The sequence below is a fragment of the Haliaeetus albicilla genome, chromosome 1, assembly GCF_947461875.1.
Source record: "Haliaeetus albicilla chromosome 1, bHalAlb1.1, whole genome shotgun sequence".
In the NCBI taxonomy this organism is placed as follows: domain Eukaryota; kingdom Metazoa; phylum Chordata; class Aves; order Accipitriformes; family Accipitridae; genus Haliaeetus; species Haliaeetus albicilla.
The window spans coordinates 36,232,956-36,254,952 of NC_091483.1; the positions used below are offsets into that span (position 1 = coordinate 36,232,956).

General features: G+C 46.8%; 1 protein-coding gene across 4 annotated transcripts in view; it reads left to right on the forward strand.

Moving 5' to 3' along the window:
* The first annotated feature begins 4,629 nt into the window (after positions 1-4,629).
* TMEM131L (transmembrane 131 like) overlaps positions 4,630-21,997 on the forward strand; it is an 84,572-nt gene continuing 67,204 nt past the window's right edge. For all 4 annotated transcript variants that reach the window (XM_069785517.1, XM_069785531.1, XM_069785525.1 and 1 more), the window contains exons 1-3: positions 4,630-4,795; positions 5,209-5,279; positions 12,571-12,614. In XM_069785517.1, coding sequence (XP_069641618.1) covers positions 4,672-4,795; positions 5,209-5,279; positions 12,571-12,614 — 239 coding nt within the window. In that variant the 5' untranslated portion in view covers positions 4,630-4,671. The remainder of the gene's footprint in view (positions 4,796-5,208; positions 5,280-12,570; positions 12,615-21,997) is intronic.

Consider the following 21,997-nt stretch of genomic DNA (forward strand, 5'->3'; position numbering starts at 1 on the left):
CAAACACTGAGATGGTAGGAGAGTCTCTGCTGCCAGAAAGCTGGCTGGCTACGCAAGCTAGCTGGGCAAACACCGGGGAGAAAAGGGAGGGCTGCTTATCGTCAGCTGTCACACAGGGAACCAAGCACAGAAATTTATGGCTGTGCCCTGCCAGGTCCTCTTTCTCTACTGTTTTGGTTTTTTTTTTTTTTGTCCTCCCTGTGCACTCACCCGTGAGCTGGTCTTTGGGGAGCACGTAGCCCTACGGCAGAGGTCGGTGGGACTCGGCTTTCCTTGGGTGGGACTGAGCCCCCAGTGATTTCTCTGGTCACCCAGCAGCGGGTGTTTGGGGAACTGCCGCCCCTTTGATGAAGAATGAGCTAGCTGGGTGAGGAGATGACCCAAGTGAAGGCGTTATCCCCCCCTCAATCTCTCTTTGGGATTTGTAGCTTTATCGGCGGGGGACTGGCCATTGCTGCACCTGCCGATAGGGCTGGCCCCGGGCGTACGGGGTGGGTGTGGGGATGCACAGCCGTCGGGCCGATAAAGCGGAGCCCAGTGAGGGAGGGAAGCTGCCGGGGAGGGCGAAGAGAGGCTCTGGGCTCCACCGGAGACTGCCGCAGACCCCAGGACGGGCATAGTTCAGCCCACGTTGACGGGGCTTATCACTGCCGATTTCCCAGCTGGGGATGGCAAGGTGAAGATAATACTCCAGAGGGGGCTGACCACTTCTCTGGGCCTTTTTTTTAAAAAAAAATATATCACCTTTGGTGCACACCATCTCTCAAACTGTACCTAATGGAAACCCCTAAACAGATGACTAGCCCACTTACGCTGAGCATTAACCACATATGGTGCAATATGTGGCTGCAAATGAAATGATTGCGTACTTTGACTAGAAAGGCTTCTGCTGGGCTCAGTTCCCCCAGAAATTAATTTTGCCTAGTGTTTCCACAGTGTCACATCTTTTTTGAAAGGCAAGTAGCTATTCCCATGCTGCAAGTAATAGGGATTTGTAATGGCATTTAGGGCTGGATTAGCTGCTGTGTGCTTTACAATTTGCAGAAGTTTACAGCAGTATCTCCAGACTGCTGTAGGTAAAACAAAGCTCCTTTTCCTTGTACTTCAAGGGCAAGGGAAACAGCAAAAGTAAGTATTTCAGCAGCACATCCTAGTACTGAAAAACAAGTTAAAGATCTTAAAATATGCCAATGCAGGAATTTGTTTCACATGAATAGTAAGTATGTGTATAGCCTCAAAAAAATCTTCCCTAGCTGGAAAACAGCATCGTCAACAGGTCTGTGAGCTTTCGAAGAGCACTGACACATTTGCAGGTAGCTGGGGGAGCTGCATGGGCCGGTCCATGCCAGGTTCACGCGGTGGGACCATCTCCTCCTGGTGCATCACCCAACAAGTTCCTCATCCAAATGTTTTAGCCATTGTTTGCTTTTCCAGGTTGAGCGGGGTGAATCAATTGGCTCTGGATTAGCCACTAATTTCTGGGGAACAGAAGAATACCATGGTGGTCTGTTGAAGAGGGCCAGCAGGGACATGCTGGCAGCCTCTGACTTCCCCTGCTGCCTCCTGCGCACTGAGCTCCTTCTCACCAATGCGTCGGCAGCGAGGATAGAGTAGTGAGGCTGCTCTAAATAAAATCAAGCTGCGGCGGCGAGAAGGCGGCAAATGTAGGTCGGATGCAGTTGGGAAGCTGGTGGCGGCGGCACTGATGTGCGCATAACCGGATGGGGAGGGATGTGGTGTTAGGGATGCCCAGGCTGCCTAAAGGTGATGCAAGCAGAGAGCGGGGTTGTGTGTCCCAGGCCGTCTGGCTGCAGGCAGCGCTGCGGTGAGGAGGAGCAGCGCAGCCCCCACATGCTGTGGGGGGAGGCGAACCCTCCCTGGGGGAGCGTGGGGCTGGCACCCGCCGAGTGTCGACGGGAGAAGATGGGGTGGCAAAAACCAGTGGGGCAATGGGTGCTGCGGGACACAGGGGTCTCGAGTCCCCTCCTGCGCAACCAAGGGTGATAAAGGCCGACGTTTTAGCCTGAAGGAACCCAAATATCCATTCTCTTATGATTGCAGAAGTCACTTCAAGCCTTACCTAGGAGGAAAAGCTTCCCCCTCTGCTTCCCATTCTGCTCTGCCCACCCAGCGTCGTCCCTGCCCTGTCTTCCCCTGCACCCTCAATGGTGGGTGGCAGCTCTCCAGGCTTTCCTGGGGCTGGCTCAGGAGCATCTCCATGTATTTAGCGGCAGGTACATTTCATTTCATCTCATGCATGAAGAACAGTCCCAGGCATATTTTGCTGGTGAAGGGATGCACAGAGGCACAAGAACAGGAACGTAATTAGGTTGCCTGCTCCCATGTGATATCTGTTACGCAACACGTAGCTTCCCATCTGATCGCAACATCTGCATCGTGGCCCTGATTTCCTCCCAGTCCTGCCCGTTGCATCTGAAAAAGCCTCCAGAAAGCAAGGTGTTCAGCTGTGCTGTCGAGTTGGGGTGGCTCTACCACGACTGCAGAAAGCCTCATGCTCCCCCCCCCCCGCCTTCCAAACCTGCAAACATGCCCCTTGCTTTTCACAGGAGAAGCGTCTCCCACATGAGCCCAGTCCCAGCCTGGACTGCATCTCAGGCCACCTCTCTCGCCTAACATTTTAAAACCTCTTTAGCTAAACCAGTCTCAAGACTGTCTAGGAGAGGTTTTTCTCTAAGCCCCTACCTACTGCCAGCCAGACCCCTTTCTGCAGACATTGAAAATGCAGTCGACTTCTAGACTGACAGGCAAAATCATCAGCTTGTGCTGACATTGGTTTTTAAAAACTTGGCAAGAAAAAGCTAATAGTTTAAAATAACATCAGTCTATGGCTCTAAACGGTATTCCAGCGGGGACCAGTTGCAAAAGTGGTGGGAATAGTTCGCTACTGAATGCACGGTATGTTCACGGTGCCATGCAGCCCCTGGGTGGGGTTGTTATAGAGAGTTTATGTCATTATAACCCTCTTTCTCTCTAAAGCAGCTATTCAAGCACCTGTCCAAGCGTGGCTGCACGTTGGCCGGCCGAGAAACATCCAACCATTCCCATTTTAAAAGCTGCCGTTTCTCCGCAAGCCCTGGGGTGTGCTGGGGCACAGGCAGAGGGGTGCCATGGGGTGCGCCCCTACAACCGGGGCAGCCATCCCTCTGCCTGCATGTGGGGAAGTGCGTGCAACGCCATTAAAGGCGCCGAGGGATGGGGTGGAAACCAAAAGACCTGTCTGACAGGCAGAGAGCAGGAAAAAGGGGGGAGAAGAGAAGGAGAGAGGATGTGGGCAGGAGACAAGACTGCATAGCCATACCTCGGCTGTTGTGCAATATTGGCGAACGCCGAAGCCTTCTCCTTTAGGAAGGGGGTCAGCACTGCTTTTGCTGCCAGCAGAGACGCGCTCCCCGCACACAGACCCCCCCTCACCTCCAGTCGGACCTGGACGGCCTCTGGGAGGGAAAAGTTTTTACAACCGCTAAGGGGAGAGGGCATCACGTAGCTGTCCTGCTGCCGGCAGGGACCGAGGTCTCCAACGGCCTCGTGTGTTGTCTCAGTTCAGGGCTGAAAATGGGTTTTGTCATTTGTTTGGCTTTATTTACGAGCCTTTGGTAAGTAAGCACCATGTTGCCATTGTTTATGTGAGTTACTGTGTGTGATCAGTAAGGAGAGAACCAGACGAAATTTGGGGGTTGTGCAAACCTCATTAGTGGAGTATTTGCTTTCTTTTTTTCCTCAAGGTTTGCAGAACTACTTTAACGACTGTTTTTTCCTGTAATTTAAGCATTTGAGGGTTTATTTTTTGAGCAAAAAGGAGAAGTGTTTTAAAATACAATTAGAAGGGCGTGTGAGATGCATGTTAAAACCGTGTGACGAGCAGAGCTATTGTCGGGCTCTGTTCTACACTCCTGTTTTATAAACGCCATAATTACCGGAGAGACCCATCAGGCACCAGACCAGTCACTTAAAACCGAAACGGATCAGAACAGCGGCAGCAATCCTCCGACATACAGTGCTGCTAAGCAGTCAAAGAATACTGAGGCAAACAAACCCCGCTGCCCGTTTTATTTTCCAAACCATACACCCGCCGTTCGCTTTGGCAGCATCTTCCCTAGGAACATCTGCACTAAGGTCACCAGACGGGGGCTGTTTCCCCCCCCCCCCCCGCCCTGCTCTCACTCTTCCTCTCTGTGCTCTCCCCTCCCCTTTCACGCTGCATCCTGGCTTTATTCCCTCGCTCTTTTAATGCTTTTCTTTTTTGCTAAAAATAACGGGGGAGCCCCGAGCCCGATGACATCCCGCACGGGCGCAAGGGAGGAAGAGGACCCCCCGCTCCCCCCGCGCCAACGGCGCAAACGCGGTAATAAACCCGATTTTGCATCATTTTTCCCCAACGCCTCCCCCGTTCCCCTCTTGGTTTTTTTTTTTTGGGGGGGGGGAGGGTCGGGCACCCCCGGGCGCGCTGGGTGCGGACGCGCTCCCCGCCTGGCCGCGCGCCATGTGCTCGGCGCTGCAGGCGGCGGGCGGGGGCGTGGCGGTGGGCGTGGCCGCGGCGGCGCGCAGCCGCGCAGCGTGGCGGTGGGCGGTGGCCGCGGGAGCCGCGGGCCCCGCCCCCGCCCGCCGCCCGCCGCCCCCGCCCAGCCGCAGCACGGCGCGGCGCGGCACGGCATGGCGGGGCTGCGCTACCCGCAGCAGAGCGGCTACTGCCGCGCGGCCGCGGCCATGAACCTCCTGCTGGGCGTCTTCCACGTCCTCCTGCCCTGCTTTCGCCCCGGAGAGGCGCAGGGACAAGGTGAAGGCGATGGGACGGGCCGGGCCGGGGGAGGGAGGGAGGGAAGGAAGGAAGGAAGGAAGGAAGGAGGGAAGGAGGGAGGGAGGGAGGGAGGGAGGGGGGTGCCGCTGCCGCTGACCGCTCCGGGCGTGCGAGCGAGGCCGCCGCCGTCCCTCGGGCGGCTGCCGCGGCGGCAGCCCGGAGACACAAAGGGGTTCGGGACATGGCTCGCATCCCCCCTCCCGCTCCGCCCCCTGTGCCCGGCGGTGCCCGCCGCGTCCCGGTGTCAGCCGGGCCGGGCGTCGCTGCGGGCCTCCCCCGGCGCGGGGAGCCCCGGGCCGCTGCCGCCTGCGGGCTTCGGCCCCCCGGCCCCCGTCCCGGCCTCTGCGAGCGCGGCCGGCCCATCGGCGGTTTCTGTCTCTCTGCCCCCGCAGCCATCGAGCCCATCCCCGGCGTGGTGGAGCTGTGGCAAGCTGAGGAGGGGGAGCTGCTGCTGCCCGCCCAGGTGAGGGGGCGCCGGGGGGGGGGGGTGTCGGTGGTTTGGGGCGCGGTGGGCTCGGGGGCCATTACGCGGCCCGAGGGGCCGGGGTGGGGGTGTTGGGTTGGGGCCCGGGGGGCGCTGGGGGGGGGGGCTGCGGCGGGGCCAGTGCCGCGGCGAGGGGCGAGCCGGGCCGCGGTGGGGCCGACGGGGCGCGGGCCCGCGGGGGCGGCCTCGCCCGCTGTCACGCCGCAGCCCCGTCCCCGCGGCCCGCCCCCCCGGCAGCGCCTTGCTGCTACCGGGGCTGCGACCAGCAATGGGATTTTTCGGCTTTGGTGTCCCCCCGTTTTCTCTTTACTTTTTTTTTTTTATGAATGTATTTGTGCACGGTAAATGCTGGATGTGCATATAATGAATATGCATATGTTTATATCTCAGACTTGCTCAGGTGAAGCCATTTTTTCCCCTCAAATGACACATCATTTATGATGTCGTTCCTCTCATCCTAGCGCATTTTTGTTTTGTTTAGCTGCTTTTGTTGCATGCTAACAAGATTTGTTTAATTCTGCATTGGCAAGAGGAGCCAATACGGTAAAATGCGTGGCCGGGCTGGTAAGCGAGGAGGGGTGCTGGAAGCAGTGGTCTGGAGTTTATGGTATTTGAGGCAGTCATTTAACTTGCACTGACGGACTCTGCCATATGTTGAGCTGGGCCTTCCTAGACTTCAAGGCCCCAGGCTCATAAATGGGAAGAAGCAGTCCTTAGGGACATCGTCTTATGTGAGAGGGAAGAGAGAGTAATTTATTTCTCTTAAGCCATTATATCATTCTCTGTTTAGCACTCAGCCGTTGATACCCATTAACATAGGGAAAAATAGCAGAAGTGTTATTTCTTTCCTCAGCTAGCCAACAATTGACGCTGCTTACCAGGGCCTAGCATTTTGTATCATGGCGCTACGAAAGTATTATCTGTTGTATAAACAGATAGTTTAAAAAAAAAATATATATTTTGCTGCTCAGAATTTGCCTGATACGGATGTGATAGTAGCTAAGGGAAGGTGCAGAGTCTCTGCCTAGGGATGTTTAAGGAACTCAGCCTTTTGCTTATACATTCTTTACCTTGAAGACCTTAAGATGCATTAGATGTAGAAGAGTGTAATGCAGTCGTTTATTGTCGCTTCTCATAGCGAAGCTGCAATTGAGCGATGATGACGTGATGTTTACTTCCTGAGGAGATTAGGTCCTCTTGGAAAACACTTTGTTCTTGAGCATCCTCATAAAAATAAGTTGTAGCGCGGCTGAAGAAAAACCAGGCACGAATGGCGTCGTTGAACGTATGGTCCTGCCAAGTCCTTGCAGCAGTGAAAGGCAAAGCTGAGGCTGCTGCTCCTCTGTCATTTCTGTAGATGCTGTGTTAGGTATGCAGGAAAGAAAACAGCTCTTCTGGTTTCAGTTGTGACAGAGAGAGAAGTGAAAATCACAGTAGGCTCGCTGAAATAAAAGGCAGACGTTAAAAGCCAGATGAGCCAGTCTCTGAGAACTAGTGGTGCAGCGGCTGTTTTGCATGGCTTTCCCCTCCAAGCTTGGGGACAGCAGCAGCATCTGACACGTCGGTGTGACTGCTCAAGCTGAAGCAGAAGGGCCTGGGTTCCTCAAACAGGTTTTAAGACCAAAGCTTGGTTCTAGGCCCAACCCTGATGCCCAGATTTCTGTTCGGTTGCGGGCTTGGGCTTTACCCAGCACCTCTTGGGCCTGTAGCCAAATTTGAAGCCAGCTTTTCCAGTTGTTGGGGGGAGGAGGAAAGAAGACCTCCCTATCTGTCCCTGTGAATGTGGTGAGAGACCCTTCCAACACCGCTTCCGTGGAGTGGTGGCACTGCTCTGTGATGGCTGGTTGTAGCTCTTCTCTGAGCGCCCGAGGAGTAAAAGGTTGCCCACCCTGCCGTGATCCCCTGTGGCGTCTGTGAGGTCCTGAAGGCAATTCGGCATTGTCGCCCTGCTGGGCGACCATTCTGGGCTGGTGAGGGGCATCGGTGGAGACGCCGGCATTGGCTCCAGAGATTTGGAAAACTGCTTCATCTGTTAACATCTGACTGCCCTTTCTTTGTTAGGGGGATGCTTAAACTTGTAAGAGGTTTATTGCTTGTCCGTCTCCACGCTCCACTAAAAAAAATGGTCTGACTTACCGCTACGAGGAGGTTGTCCATGTTCTCTTCCTTGCAAGAACAGACTTCCTCACTTGAACCTTCACAGGGGGTTTTTGCCTGTTGTTCGTGTACCATGGCAGTGGTGATGCGAGGGTGAGGGTCTAGTAAGAGGAAGAACTTTCTTGCTTTTGAGTGGATAATAAACATTGTTTGGTAGGGAATATCCAAGGGTTGCTTCATTCACGTGTTTAAGGATAGGTCTCAGGGAAGACTTTGGGAATGGGAAGTGTCCTGGTGCCTTGATCTGGTTCTTCCTGTTCCCTTTTGAAGGAGCGCAGGTGGGAGTGCAGCACAGGAAAGCAAGGACTTTGCATGCAGAAGTGAAAAGTCCAGGGAAGGAACCATGCATGCTCCTCTCCCAGAGCACCTCCCTCCCGTCTGCGTGTCACAGGCTCTGAGCAGAGATATGGTTTAGGTTGCCCTGTCTGCCCAACCCTTTTGCCCGTTTCTGGCGGGTTACCAATGCTCTGTCTGATGGATGTTTTTCCCTTTCTGTCGTGGCTTTGCACTATTATCTTATTTTCCATGCATCATCAGCTGCCTGTGACAGAGCAGTTCTGAGCATTCCTTGCTGCCTGCAGAATTTGAGGATGAAAGTTGGATGGGTCAGTAGCCCATTCAACCGTTGGGTTGCCCGCGCATGCTTTTGTTCCAAGAGCACATACTGAATAAAGACGTCGTGTTAAGAGGCGAGGGAGGGGAAACAAAGCATTTTAATATTTGTAGTTGCTTTCTAGGCCTCTCACAGCATTGCTTTGTCTACGTGAACTGCATGAATTTGCATGCTGGAGCGCAACCGCCCAGGGCCCCCGCGCCTCCACCCCGGTTGGTCGTTCTACCTTCTGTTTCCTCTTGCTTCCCTTTCATTGTTTGTGCTTCTTGCGTGCCCCCTCCCAGCTTCCCTCTTACATGTATTTGTGCTTTTTCCTACCCGCTGCCCCCCCCCCCCCCCCCCCCGCCTGTAATCTTTTGATTTTGGCTTCCTCTGAAGCTTGCAGAGCCGTTTAGGGATGGCTCACCTACTGCTCCTGCTCCGCAGCCGAGCCTGAAGGGTACCCAGAGCATTGCAGTCGGTGAAGGTGTGCGTGGGCTTGTGCACTGGAGCTGAGGAGGAGCTGGCTATATCTAGCGTGCTTTCAGTCTTCCACCCGTCTGCAGCTTCCTCCAGCATTTTAATGTTTCTTCCTGGGTTCTGTTTTTGCTTTGAGACAAGCTGGGTTTCCCGGTTGGATGTGGTATCCGTATTTCCTTGTGCCCAGTTCCTCTCTTCTTGTTGAAGGTGATGTGAAGTGTGGGGTAGCTGCAGAGCTCCTGCCTTGCTCTCCTTATCCTCCTTGCCCTTGACATCCTTTTTACAGCAAATGTCCCTTGGGTGAGTGACTGGATTTTTGTTTTTGTTTTTCTTCCCATCATTTGTCCTCAATGTGGAAAAATGTAAAGTCTTGCCTGCCCTGATGTTTGGGAGATGCGTGGAAAACCAGTGGGATTTTCACGTGGAAAATCTCAAGTGGGAGAGGCTTGATTAGAGCAGTTGTAGTTTTTATTCAGACTCCTTGTAATTTTGTGGTTTTGCTTGTTTGTTTGTAACTTGTTTATAATTACTTAACTAAAATGCTTGGGAGAAAAGCTCCTTTGTGTAGGACTCGACAGCCAAGCCCTTCACCATTAAAGGCTGAAAAAACTCCAAATATAAACAGCCATGTTGGAGCACTTCAGTGCAAAGCTGAAAGCCGGTTAGTCACGTTCTTTTTTTTTCTTCTTTTTTTTTTTCTTCCCCTGAAGAGGAGAGGAAAGAGCCCAAGAAAAAGCATAGTAAGGGTATCAGGCCTGCTGTCTCCATGGCCACAAGTGTATGAAAGGAGAAGCACAAATGCCATTTGTAGTTCATGGTGGGCACCACTCAAAATAGGTATTGGAGAGTCGTAGTCATGTGTTTCTGTCTGTCAGAAACCACTTTGGTGATTACTGTAAGCATCTGAAGGCAGGGGCAGGCACATTGGGTACCTGCAGAGCAGGGCATTCAGTGCTCTCCACCCCTTCAGTTGCGAGGGAGGAACTACTTTAAAATGAAATAATGAAGGTTAAGTTGTGGGTCTTGTTATCATGATTGAAAATGACAGTCATCAAAGACAACATACACCAAACTTTTTCTTGGTGTCAGTGCCATGTCTGTCTGATGTGATGGGTTTTCTACTGTTCCTGTGTGTTGCATGTAGGAGATTAGTGAGATGTTTCATTAGAGGAACACCTCGTGTATGTTTCAGTTTGCTTGCAGATACTTAGGAGATTACAGTGAATGGTTATTTCAGATTACTTGGTGATAATGTTTCAGGTGCTTGAATTTTGGAGGAAGATACCGTGATATTTACTGTATCATAGTCTGTTACAGAGACTGGGCAAATACAGAGCTGCTGCCTCGGTTTTCACTTTAAAGGTTCTGCTCAGTTCTGAAAGATTATTTTATTAATTTTTCTTTTCCCATGTAGTAGCGACTCGGCTTCAGTTCCTGTTCTTCAGTGCAGCTCAGGGGCTAATAAGGTTAATTGTTCTGCCGGTTTCGAAAGCTGATGAAGACCTTGATCTTATGTATCTGAGATGCACGGCAGTGCAGTGTGTCATTAACAGAGGCGCATCCCATCAGCTATGCACAAATTGAATGTACAGAGTCACCTACTTCAAAGCAGGGTTTGTCTGAAGGCACACAATTTGTGTGAAAGCCTGAGACAGACTTGGGGTGGGAATTGTGTTCCTCTTTGGGCTGTTAAAAGGCTCCTCCAGCCTCCCAGCTGAGCTTCTGGATGGTGCTGATAGGACTTGGGGCTGGTTGGCCATGCAGATTATGCAGAAGCTGTCAGCCCAGGCTCTTAAGACTTGTGTGACAGGAGAGGGGCACTTTCAGGGGCTTTCTAGCACGAGATAAACACCTGCCCATATTGTCTGGAGGAAGGGGATTTTTTTTTTTTTTCCTGTCATGGATAGGCTGCTGGGACCTGCATTTTGGCTTCAGGAGTCGTTCCCTTCCTTCCATCCCCCTGTAGTACTTGTCTGGTGATATGGGAGTTTGAGAAAGCCTGCCTTTTTTTTTTTTTTTTTTTTTTAATCCTCAGTGTGAGTATACATGTAGCCTGTGCCATACAGAGGAGAGAACATAGGAAAAAGCTGGACATGGGGCTCTGTGTGTGTGCTCAGAGTCAAGGGTGATTTTAAAAATTTTTTTCTTTCTTGTACAATTGAGATTTTATGGTGTGGCTGCACTATAGCTTGGGAAGGTGGTTTTTTTTCATCGTTGCTTGAGAAAAAGTGAAGAGGAGAAGTGGTTAAGATAGCTAGTGTTAAGGGTGAGCACTGTGTAATGACAGAGTCTCTGATGCCTGGCAGATGTTAAGCCATTTAAAGGAGGAGTTAAGCCATTTAAAATGAGGATAGCTTGCCAGCCTGTTGTGGCAGAGAAGCTGTTTCTGGAGGAGGTGGATGAGGAATCCTCTAATTCTGCTTGGTATCATACTGAGGTCCCCGAAGTACAAAAGGAGCTTGGAGAAGCTGGAAATCAGATGATGGGTTTGTATTGTGCCATACTGGTAGAGTCTAAAAGCAAGGCTTAGCTCAATCATTAGAGGAGATGGCCAGGTCTTTGTGAGGGCCAGGTGCTAGGACCCCTGGGTAGGTAGGTCTGTGCTGAAGAGCTGTGCTCCAGATTCTGGACGATTATCACAGTGTCTCCAACCTCCCTTTGAGGGCAGGCATACAGAAAGACTGTCAAGTCCTCAAATTAACTTGTACTTCCCTGTCAGTCTTGTTACAGATTTGGTTATGCTATGGTAGAAGGCTGTGCCACTTCTGTTGGATGAGTTGCTTGTGGCAAAAGATTGAAGTTTATATGCATCTGGTAGCTTTCGGCAACATCTGTAATATTAGCCATAAGGTCATTATTTTAGCCATAATAATGTTAATAATAATATTACCCATATGTACTGCCTTAGTTGTCATTTTTTCCCCCTTCACGAGGGGGGAACTAGAAAATAGGAGCTAGAGTCAAAGTGGGTGCCTTGGGCCCTGTTCCGTGATGCACTTATATGGGAAACGTGTAGGAGGGGTGGTGGAAGGTGCACTCTTTTAATTTAAAAAATGTGGGTTGTTTTTTGGTTTGGGTTTTTTTTTTTTTCTACCTTTTCATTGCTAAGGTCTGTAGCTTGTGTCTTGTGCAACCATCACCTGCAGAAGCAGTAGCTGGGAAAACTTACCAGCTGTTCCTGGCAGGGTAACTGTGACCTCTTCCCGAAAAATGTTAATCTCCCTAAAGCTGTCCCTGGTTTCATCAGTGCAGGTTGGGTGGCTGTAACATGCTCCATTTTGAGTTGTACCTAAAGCTTTCTTGGAGATCTCGGCTGGTTCAGAGCAGCTACCTGCTTGTTTTAAATGGATTTCCTGCAGGGAGCTCATTGAACCAACGCTTGAGTTCATTTCTGTAGACAGCTCAAAGTGGTTAGTTGTGAACTGCAAGCTGGCACAGTTTGTTAAGTGCATGTCTCAAAAATTACCTTAGTCCAAGCAACCGAGCTAAGCTGTTGTGTTTAAAGCTTCTACTCTCTCTGATTTCTGTACGTGCTGCTGATCACTGATAAGATCTGGGCTTGGGATCTCGCCATCCCTGTTGGAACGTGGTACCTTGCCTTTGCTGTTGGCGCTACCACGTGGTCTGAATTCCAAGGCATTCTGCATCCGATTTTCTCAGGTACTGGCTAATGAAATTTACTGACGGGGGCAGATGGTTTTAGATTGAAATTGTATGTGCGCGCAGAATTTTGTATAGATGCATTTATATAAATAGAAAAATGAGTCTGTTTAATCAATATTTGGAAAAAAAAAATAACGGAGTAGCCATGTTAAGTCACCATTTATCTTGGCAAAATGAGCAGAAACCCCAAATGGGATGGCCAGCATCCACCTTACTTGAATCATAAAGGAATTGCTGTAGGAATTTTAGATTTCTGAGTTTGTTTTGCAAGCAAGTCATGTGAGAGTCCACCTTCGGAGGAGTTAAAAATGGTACATATGTTCAGTGCGCCCTGTCACAATTCTGAGATTCTTACGTAGTATTTTCTCTGTTTGTCAGGCTGATTCAGAGGAAGTTGTGGAAGAGCATCCACAAGAGCAAAGGTAAGTGAAACTAAAATGAAAACAAGAGTGTTGAAGCTTGTTTTGGTTTTTGCTTTAGGAAGTACTGAAGTGTAATTGGGCAGACTACTAAAAATTATTTTTTCTGCTGCATATTAAATAGATTTTCATTATTTGTGGCTTACAGTTTTCTCAACTAATGTTAATATTAATTTGTTAGCAAAACCAGAAAATAGCATGCGGCATATGCAAGACTGAAATGCCCTCTTGCATCTGTTTCTCCTTATTCTATCTCTAAGCTGCATTTGCTTTTCATTGCTTTTACCCTAAAAGTTTTTTGCTTTATTGTATATTTTGTAATTAATTTCTTTAAACAAGAGGACAATTTTCTGTTCCAAAATCTGCAAACATAAGTAGTCTTGGAGTGTGAATGTGTACCAAGGCAAGGAGGGTGGTAAAGAAGACTTAAAGCCAAAGGCTTATTAGTGTGTTGGTGTGGAACAATAAATATCCTGTCTGATTTCTTGAAATCAGATAAATAATAAAGCTCTTAAGATCTGTAGTTTCAACTCTGCTCTTTCTGTTGATATCAGGCCTCCTCTGTTTTGAAGGGTTGGGTAAATAGCATCACAGATTATTTTTTAAATACACATTTTGTTTCCTCTGAGAGTCCAGATTAAAATGCTTGGACATCTACCAGTGAAACACTTCCTTCCTTTGGTATGTGTTAATGTGGGTACAGCTTTGGGTGGCATGCCAGCCAGAAAGATCACAAGACTTAAAATGAACACGTGCTCCGATGGTTGCAGTTAGCCAGAAGTGCTTTTCTCATTTATCTCCCATCTTTGCCCTTAGCTTGGGTTTGAGACCGAATAGATCTGATAAAACACAAGCCTTTCTGGGAGCTGGCAGAAGGGGTAAGCCTGGGGCAGGGAATGGGATGGTTGTGATGGGTCTGTCCTGCACTGCAACGCTTCTCCACGCGCCTTTTCCCCCTCTTTGCTCCATTGGGAGCCTTCTCGTCCAAACCCAGGATCACATTAGGGCTTTGTGCCTCATCTCCGTGGGAATGGCAAAGATGATATAGAAACAGGATGGGAGGATTACTGCTGCCTCTGACAGCTGGTGCTGATGGTTTGCGCTTGCCTACATCCCCCAATTCCTACCTGCGTAGGGCATTTTTTTTTTTTTTCCCTTCGTGAAAAGAGGGTAGACTATTGAAAGCTGGCATTTTCCCTGCACAAATACAGAACTTCTTGATTTTCAGCTGGGGACTACAAAATTTTCACTGTGTGCCTAAGCGTGCTCTCTTTATTGAGAGGTAGTCAGAAGACAGCAGTCTCAAGTGCTGTGCTTAAGGTGGTTTCTGAGATTTTTGTTAGTAGGCAGAGAGATTTAGTTTAGGGGGGAAAAAAAAAAATCTCTGCCTGCCTATTTATCTCTGGAGGTGGATGGAGTAACTGGCTACTATGGCAATAATAAAAATATTACTGAAAGAGAAATAGTTCTTGAGACTCAGATAGGAAATAGGAAAAAGTTGTTTGACTGGTTTTGAGGTTTTGGTGTTTTGTTTTTTTTTTTTTGTCATTCAGGTGCTTAAAGATTTTTCTAGTAATTACTCATTTCCAAAAATGAACTTGTTTTCTGAAAGTTAAGTTTATAAGGTTCATTTGCATGGATGGAAACATCCTTCTATTGTCATAATGAAATGCTTCAGGAAACTTCCCTAAACAGACAGTGGTTTGTGTGCATCTTTTAAACTGTTGGTTTGCTGCTGTATGTAAACACCGATCTGTGTGTGCTCTGTATGCTGAAGGAATGTTGCAGTGTAAACTTTATGAAGAAGACCTAGCAAAGGTACGTAAGAAAGACTAGAATTTATTAGTTTCTTTCCAGATTAACTTTCATTCCCTTGGCTTCTATTACTATATGGTGAAATTGTGGGGATTTCCTTTTCCTGTAGCAGCAAAACCTGAGAACTTGTAGCATCTCCATCTCATTGTCTGCCAGCATGCCCTAGGGAAATCAGCTAAAGCTACTGAAATTTGATGTGAAGCCCCTAGAAGCAAAGCACCTTAAAGTAGCAGTACGAACAGAAGTTAATGGATATAGAGAATTCAAGATTTTCCCCAGAGCTGAAGAAAGTAGAGAGAGTTCAGCATCTTGGGGCATAAAGGAGAAAGTCTCTTCCCAAAACGTTGTTTTATTCAGTTTTTAATTCTAGGTTAATGGGCTCTCTTGGGAGCTTGCTAACCTACTTTAAAAAAAAAAAAAGTATTTAACAGTCTGTTAACTGACTTCCTGTGCATGTGCATCACAGGATCTTCCATGTCGGGTGGGATTCTTGGTTTGCTGCTGTTTTTGTGGCAAGGTCACAAGGGGGATGGATGTAGTCTCATTATTTCTGCCTTAAGCTGAGCTTTATCAAGTTCAGAAGTTTGCAGGGAGGTGAAAAGACATTGTCAAAATAGCAGTTTTTGCAAAGAGCTATTTTGGAGGTGAATGAGAAGTAGTTGATTTGGAGGTCCCTGGGTTTGCAGCTGCCCTGAGTGAGAAGAAGGTAATTAGCAAGTCCTTAAATTTCCAGCCTACGATTCCTGCCTTTCTGATTGTTTGGATGCTGTACCACAGGTTGCTTTCCACTGTTTTGTGTCTCTGAATCAGACTCTGAAATAATAAGTGTTGGGCAGTAGATGCTTGAGTTGCTGGATGGACTGCTTCAGGCCACAGTCTTTGACAGAACTAAAGCCACATGTATTTGGACTAGCTTATTAAAAAAGGTTCAAGTTTCCTTAAAAGACTGGTTCTTACATTTGAAAGGCAGCAGTAAAAAGATGCCTTCCAGAACAACTTTGGTTCAGGAAGTTTTGTTAGAAGAAAGTCAAATGACAGGTGTTGACAGAAAGGTGGGGGTTTTTTTGTTGTTGTTTTGGGGTTTTTTTGTTTGTTTAGGTTTTTTTTTCATGCTGGTGACTGTTCAGTTGCCACAGCTGGTAGTACCAAATTTTGAAGACTTAAGTGCTTGCTTTTTTATTTCGCTTTTGCTAAAGCAGCAAAATGAGTCAAATGTAGAGGTCTGGCACAGATTAAGGGGCAATAGTGTTAGGTCATGTGCACAAATTATGCTATCAAAATTTTTAGCTTTCTACTTCAAGGAGGTAGACATTGGACTACCAAGAAAAAAAATAAATTTTCACATGTATGATATTCTTAATCCTTGGTTTTGAGGACCTCTGGAGAAAGGCCTTTGAGGGTCCAGTTTCCCAGCTCACACATTGAAGAACATTTGCACTGGAATAGACTGCTGTGCTCAAGATGTGGAGCATGTACTTTTAATATGTGATGTACATTAATAGTCCACATACTAAAAGGAAAGCCGTACGATACTAGAAGTGTGGTATGTAATTATCAAGTAAGAGGACATTTTCTAGCCTTTACCTGTGACAGGGCATATTTTGCTTTGAGTAGATGGGTATCAACTGCTAGGAAAATTTAAGTGTGATGCAGTTAGCTCAGTCGAGCATTTCTGTTGAACCTTTGCCTTTGATCACTGGGAGAGCATTTGACCCTGTGGACTGGAGCTGCTTGGGGCAAGTAGATGGTATCAGCTCCCAGTGGGTTCCTGCTAGGGTGATAGTGCAGCCCTGGGAGTGACAGCTAGTGCCCAGCACTTTGACCTCTCCTGATTGCCAAGTGGGATTACTCCTAATCCTGTGACTTTTGCTGTGTCTGTGAAATAGTGCTCCAGATGTGGAAGAGAAATTGGAAGGTAAAGGTAGCAAGGGAGTTGCTTTGTTGTCTCGCAGGCAACTAGTAAGCAGTTAAGGTGCACAGACTGCAAAATTACTTGGGTGTCTGGTGGATACTTAAGAGATGTTGTTATAAGGTTTGCTTCAGGAAAAATCCAGACTGGCTGGGGAGAATGAGCCCACTTCACGTTGTGAGGCCGTATGTGGCAATTTCTCACTGGCCACAACTTCATCTCATCTCCAGTCAAGAGACACAGATTGGGTCTGGTGCTGTGGATGGACAGTTAAGTCACTTCAGAGGTGACTTAAAGCCTGTGGTCTTAGTGCTGTAATTTCTGATAGTCCAGTGCTTGGAAAGTAATGGCATGGGACTGGTGGTACGCCTGTGTACCGGATCTCTAGCTTGGGTGGTGGCTAAGGCAGGAAAAGAAAGACTGAAAAATAGGTTAGGATCAACCAGATTTTTTTTCCTTCTGCTTTTTCTCACTGAAAATAATAAAATTGACTTTGTGCTAGAACAAATGTCTGAATATTTAAAAAAAAAAATGTTTTATGTTGTCTTCCCTTTTTGAACATCTTTAAAGCCAAACTGAGTATCCGTTGAGAAAGTGTTTCAAAATGAAAAGCTGAAAAATACTTTTGAGAGTGTCGGTGAATGCTTAAACTGTTTGAAAAGAACCATCCTAAACCAATATTTTCAAGCTAAGCTTGTATTGAGTACCACTAATCATTTAGATTGTCATTAAACTTACCCCCTAAAAGTATTTGAAAAATTATATGAAGACTTTTCCTAGGATATATGCTTGGTCCTAACTTGTAATAACAGAAGTTGCTTTTATTAAGTTTTTAATAGTTTTAAAAATTTTTTTTGCAAAAGAAGCAGAAATCTGTGTGTATTAGAAAAGAAAAAAGTGCATTTCTTGGGAAAAGGCTTTTTAGTCACCATTAATGCACTTGCATAAAGTAACACATTTCTATAGTATGGACAGAATGGGTGATTTTACTGGGTTGCATCAAAAACTGCTTCAACATTGGTTCACTTGTTTTTAATTGATAAATTACTGGTGTTGTATTCTACTTACAATTTCACCAGATCACCAAGGGACTACTGATTTTTAAGTTTTACTGGATGCCTAAAGAAATGAAATTTACTTTTATATAATCCTTAGAAGTAAAGCAGTGGAAATGAGATGCACGCACCTGCCTGTTACGCTTCGGGGAAAATCCCTAAGGAGTTCCCTGTAGGGAGCACAGAGGATAATGTGAAGCTAGAATAAAGAAAGCTTACTGAAGAAAATTGCTAGAAGGTCAATAAAGCTGAGGGATCTTTTGTAGATGAAGAAACATTGTTTTGGAAGGAACTATCATTGTTACTCTTCATCTCCTTTCTTACACTTCTGGCAGGCACAGCCAGGGTGGCAGGCCGAACTCTTGCTGCTTTTAATCTTTTATCTCTGTTTTATGTGTAGTAATTCATTCACTGATGAACTTTGCCTTAACTGAACTTTGTATTAAATGCTGTTAGGGACAGCTGTGCCCTCGTGTGCATTGCTTCTTCCAAAATATTGGTCCTTCTGCAGAATTGTGTTGCTTGTCTGCTGATACAGGGAGTAGGAAACCGTTCTGCTTTCATTTTTTTTCCTGGGACATTGCATGCCAGTGCTGTGTGCTAGCAAATGAGTCAGCTATCCATTTATTTATTTGTTTCTTAGTTGCTTGCAGACATTTCTGAAATGAGAGCAGTGGCCTAGGCCAGCTGTACTGTGTTTCACACCAGACTGAGGAGCTATGGCTTTTTAGGATCTGGAGTTAATGGCAAACAAGACAGTTCTGCTGCATTTTGCAAAGAGCTGTCAAACTTCTGTCCTTGGTGTATGTCCTAATTGACCTTAACTGAAATATTTTAAAGGTGATGCGTGGCCACATTTAATTACTCTTCGATATGGTGTTGCAATCCCACTCACGGTCAAAATCTTGTCTGCTTGCGTTGAGAAAACTGTGCTGGTATGTGTGTATTTCTCTTGCTGTTGTGAGCCCCATGGTCAGATTGGTGACTGTTTGATCTGTATGTTGGCTTGTATGCTGACCTAAAATGGACTTTCTCATCTATGGGTGACAATTTGACTTTGAAAAATGAAGACCATCTTGGTGTGGTAATTGAGAATTGGCACTTGTGCTTTCATATGGCTCACGCTGCCTTGAAAAGCCACACAGGCTGTCTTATGCCAGTTTCTATACTGTTAAAAATAGTAGGCAGTGACAGTATCCTCCCAGCTGGGGCTGTGAGGTTATTGTTTGCACAGGGATTAGTGTATGTGAAGAAGCTGTATTTGTGGATATGTGCTACTGGAGTAAACTTTCTCACATGCAATGACCTCTTCTAAATGGACAAGTAAACTGTGCTTTGCATTTTGGTGTCCTGTATCTAGCTTTCTTCTGTTAATAATTTCTTCACTTTCTTTTCCCACTTTCTGAGCTTTCTGTCTCTTCCGTAGATCTCTTGCGTACCTTCTTATGGCATCTCTTCTTTCTTTCTAGTTTCTATCTGGGCCATGCCTGAAACGGTTGTAGTTTCTGTACCGCAAGAGGAAGAGACTGTCTTGCCCCCTCTGTTTCCCCGGTGCTGTCCCCTGCCTTGTGCAGCCCTACAAGTTGTATCGGAAAACTCCTCTGGATGAAAAGCACTGCTTTGTTTTATTTTTGCCAGGTTAACATTTACCTGTGATCATTATCTGATGGGTTTCCCTGTTGCTTTCCGTGGCAGTGTCAGCTGCAAACATGCACAAAAAGTGCTCCCTCAGTCCCTTCCTCCCGCTGTGCTGGATGGGTGCCGGACCTGGCACTGGAGCCGCGTGTGGCAACGTGGCTGGCTTGCGGGACAGCATCTCCGTGCTCTTCCCAAGCTGCTCCACGGAGGCCTGCCCCTGTGTTGGTGCGGCTCTGGTCCAGACCTCATGGCGTCTTCCTGCTCCTTCCTTGGACCTTCTGTCCCCAGTCGTCTTTCTTCTGGCCTGCTGTCGGGGTGGGTGGTTGCATGGTGATACTCATGCCAAGGCTGACTCTCTGCTCCCTTATCTACTGCAGTGCAGGAGGAGCTGGGGAGGAACCCAGCCAAATCTGCTGCTCTGCTCGCTGTTGGTGAGATAAACAAGCAGGTTAGTCCCCAAAAGTGTGGGGCTAAGAGGGAGAACCTCTTATATGTTGGGAGTAGTGCCTTACCAAATTAGCGGCTGTTGGGTAGGAAGAGGGTGTAAAGCGTTTGCATCGGTGTGATGGATAGCCTTGGAGGCCATGGATGGGTTTTGGGTGGATGGTGTGGCGAATCACGCAGCCTGCCACTGCATGGAAGGTTGAAGACAAGTGCACACATGCATACATCATTTGTTGTGCACAGTTTTAATTTTTTTCGGGCTCTTGGTAAACGCCTGTAGCCTATGCTTTGGGACAGAGTCCACCCAGAATGCACGATCTTTAGAGTTAGGACAATCTTGATCTGAGCAGGTGGGACAAGGGCATATGGTGTCTTATTTCCCATTCTGTGTTTGTTTCAGTACTGGCTGCAAAGCTGTGCAGGAGCAGAGACAGATCTCGTTGTGGCACAGGCTGTTGGTATAGTCATTCAGCAAACACATGCAGAAGGTCAGCTCTTAATGCCAAGCAGCTGTGTGCTGCAAGTGAGTGCTCTGCAAGTCTGCTCTGGAACATGGCATTTTTCTTGTTAAACTTAACCTGCCTTGTTTTGAAAATGGGTATGTTAGGACACATTTTGTATGTTTAGAGAAGAGGAAAAAAAAAGAAAGAAAAGCAAACAGCTGCTGTGGCATGTTGTCCTTGTCCTAATCATTGTAAACTTAGTGTCTGTCCCCTTAGCTCATACATGCTGCTTCTATAATGCAAGTAGTTCAGAATAGGAACTCTCTTCTTATGTTTCTACTTTTACATTTTAATACACTAATAACGAATTTCAGATGTGTGTTAGTCTCAGGCTAATCCTTCTGATTTGTGGGCAGTGGGCCACAAGAGATTTAGCTTTATATCTGTCTATATGTTTATTATTAATAAATTATCATTACTTCCCTAATAGCTACTTCTTAGTTGCCCTTAAGAGGGCTTAATTTTCAGTAATTTTAATTTTACCATTATGCAGTTAAACGACAGACATCTGGAATGATAGACCAATGCCAGCAATCTGAAAATTGACACCCTATAAGCATTTAGCTTCATAGTTTTTCTGCTGTTGCAGATTGGCAAATTGTGACAAAATAGAAAAAAACAAAACAACAGCTTGCTCACTTTCAGGAATTTGCAGACAGTCCACTTCTGAATCATCAACCCCAGCATGCTGGTTTGATTTTTGTAAGCTGAGAATAAAGTTACCTGAAATCTATCTGATGCGGTGTAATAAAGTGTTACAGGCAATGGTGTTACCTGCCTCTCATCTTTGTTAGAGACTCAAAGGTAACACAAACCTAGCTTATAATGCCTCACGTATTTTTATTTGACTAGGAAATGTGCTCTGGGAAGGCTGCGCTCATGCCCTGGCAGTGGCTCTGCGTGCATGACTCGTAGGCAAGTAGGTAAAGGAGCCTTTTCAGTAATTTTGGTGTTTGCCATAGTAACATAAGTAAAAACATGGACATAGCTCATCTGTACCACTTTCAGCTCAGTCTTGGTTATGAATTCAAGCCTAAGTTTTAAAAAAACATCTTAGTTACATTGTCTTAAACATATTTTTAATCCACTTTCTTCAGTAGCTGCTTTGGAAGAGACTTTTTCTTTGTGGTGGTTATTGCAGAATGACCAACGCCCCTCTTCATCAGGACAAAATAGTCCTGTCCACTTCAGGGAGAGGAAAAGTATGTCAAATATTACACTTGCACATGGCGACAGTGTGTGTCAACTCTTTTGCAGAGTTCTGAGTACTTACTGCAAATATTTGCTTTATATTTGTAGAAGAGTTTGCTTTAATCAAATAAGCAAATCATGTAGGAGAAACACATGGTCAGTATGAATAATTTAGGTTTCTGTTTGCCCTCTTAGGGGTCCACTAGTCTATGTTACGTCCAGGCTGCCACCTGAGATAAGGAAGATAGAGAGCAAAGCTGGCTGTGTTAATAGTCACGTTATCTTCCTCTCCACCTCCTGCTCGCAAAGTGGTGTACAAATAAAGCTGCAGTTTGTGTGTCTTGGTAACTTTTAGAAAGTGCAATGGAAATACTAGGCAAAGACAACTCAGGATATTTTTTTGTGTATGTGTACAAAACAGACCTTGCTTTCTGTAGAACAAATGGACTTTATGTTAAACACAGGAATTCCTCAATCAAAAACAATCACCGTGAAGAAGGTTTTTTGCTCAGAATTATGAGGAAAAGGAGAGAGAAGGGAAAATGTTTTCCAAGAGGAGGGTAAGAAGTAGCCGTCTGTTCTTGTTTTTGGTGAAGTTCTTGTCTTCTGATAGCCTCTTTGTCTGCTTCAAGATACTGTTGCACTACCAAGTGAGCTGTAGCCAGTGGTTTACCATCTCACCCACCTGGATATCAGAACACAGATGTCAAAATTAAGAAGTCTGAAATGCAAAATAATGCTTTCTGTTACTGCCTGATAAAAGCCAACTTCTACTTCAGAACTTCGTGAAGACACATGAAGAAGCTGTAAGGGCTTGGAAGTAAAAAGGAG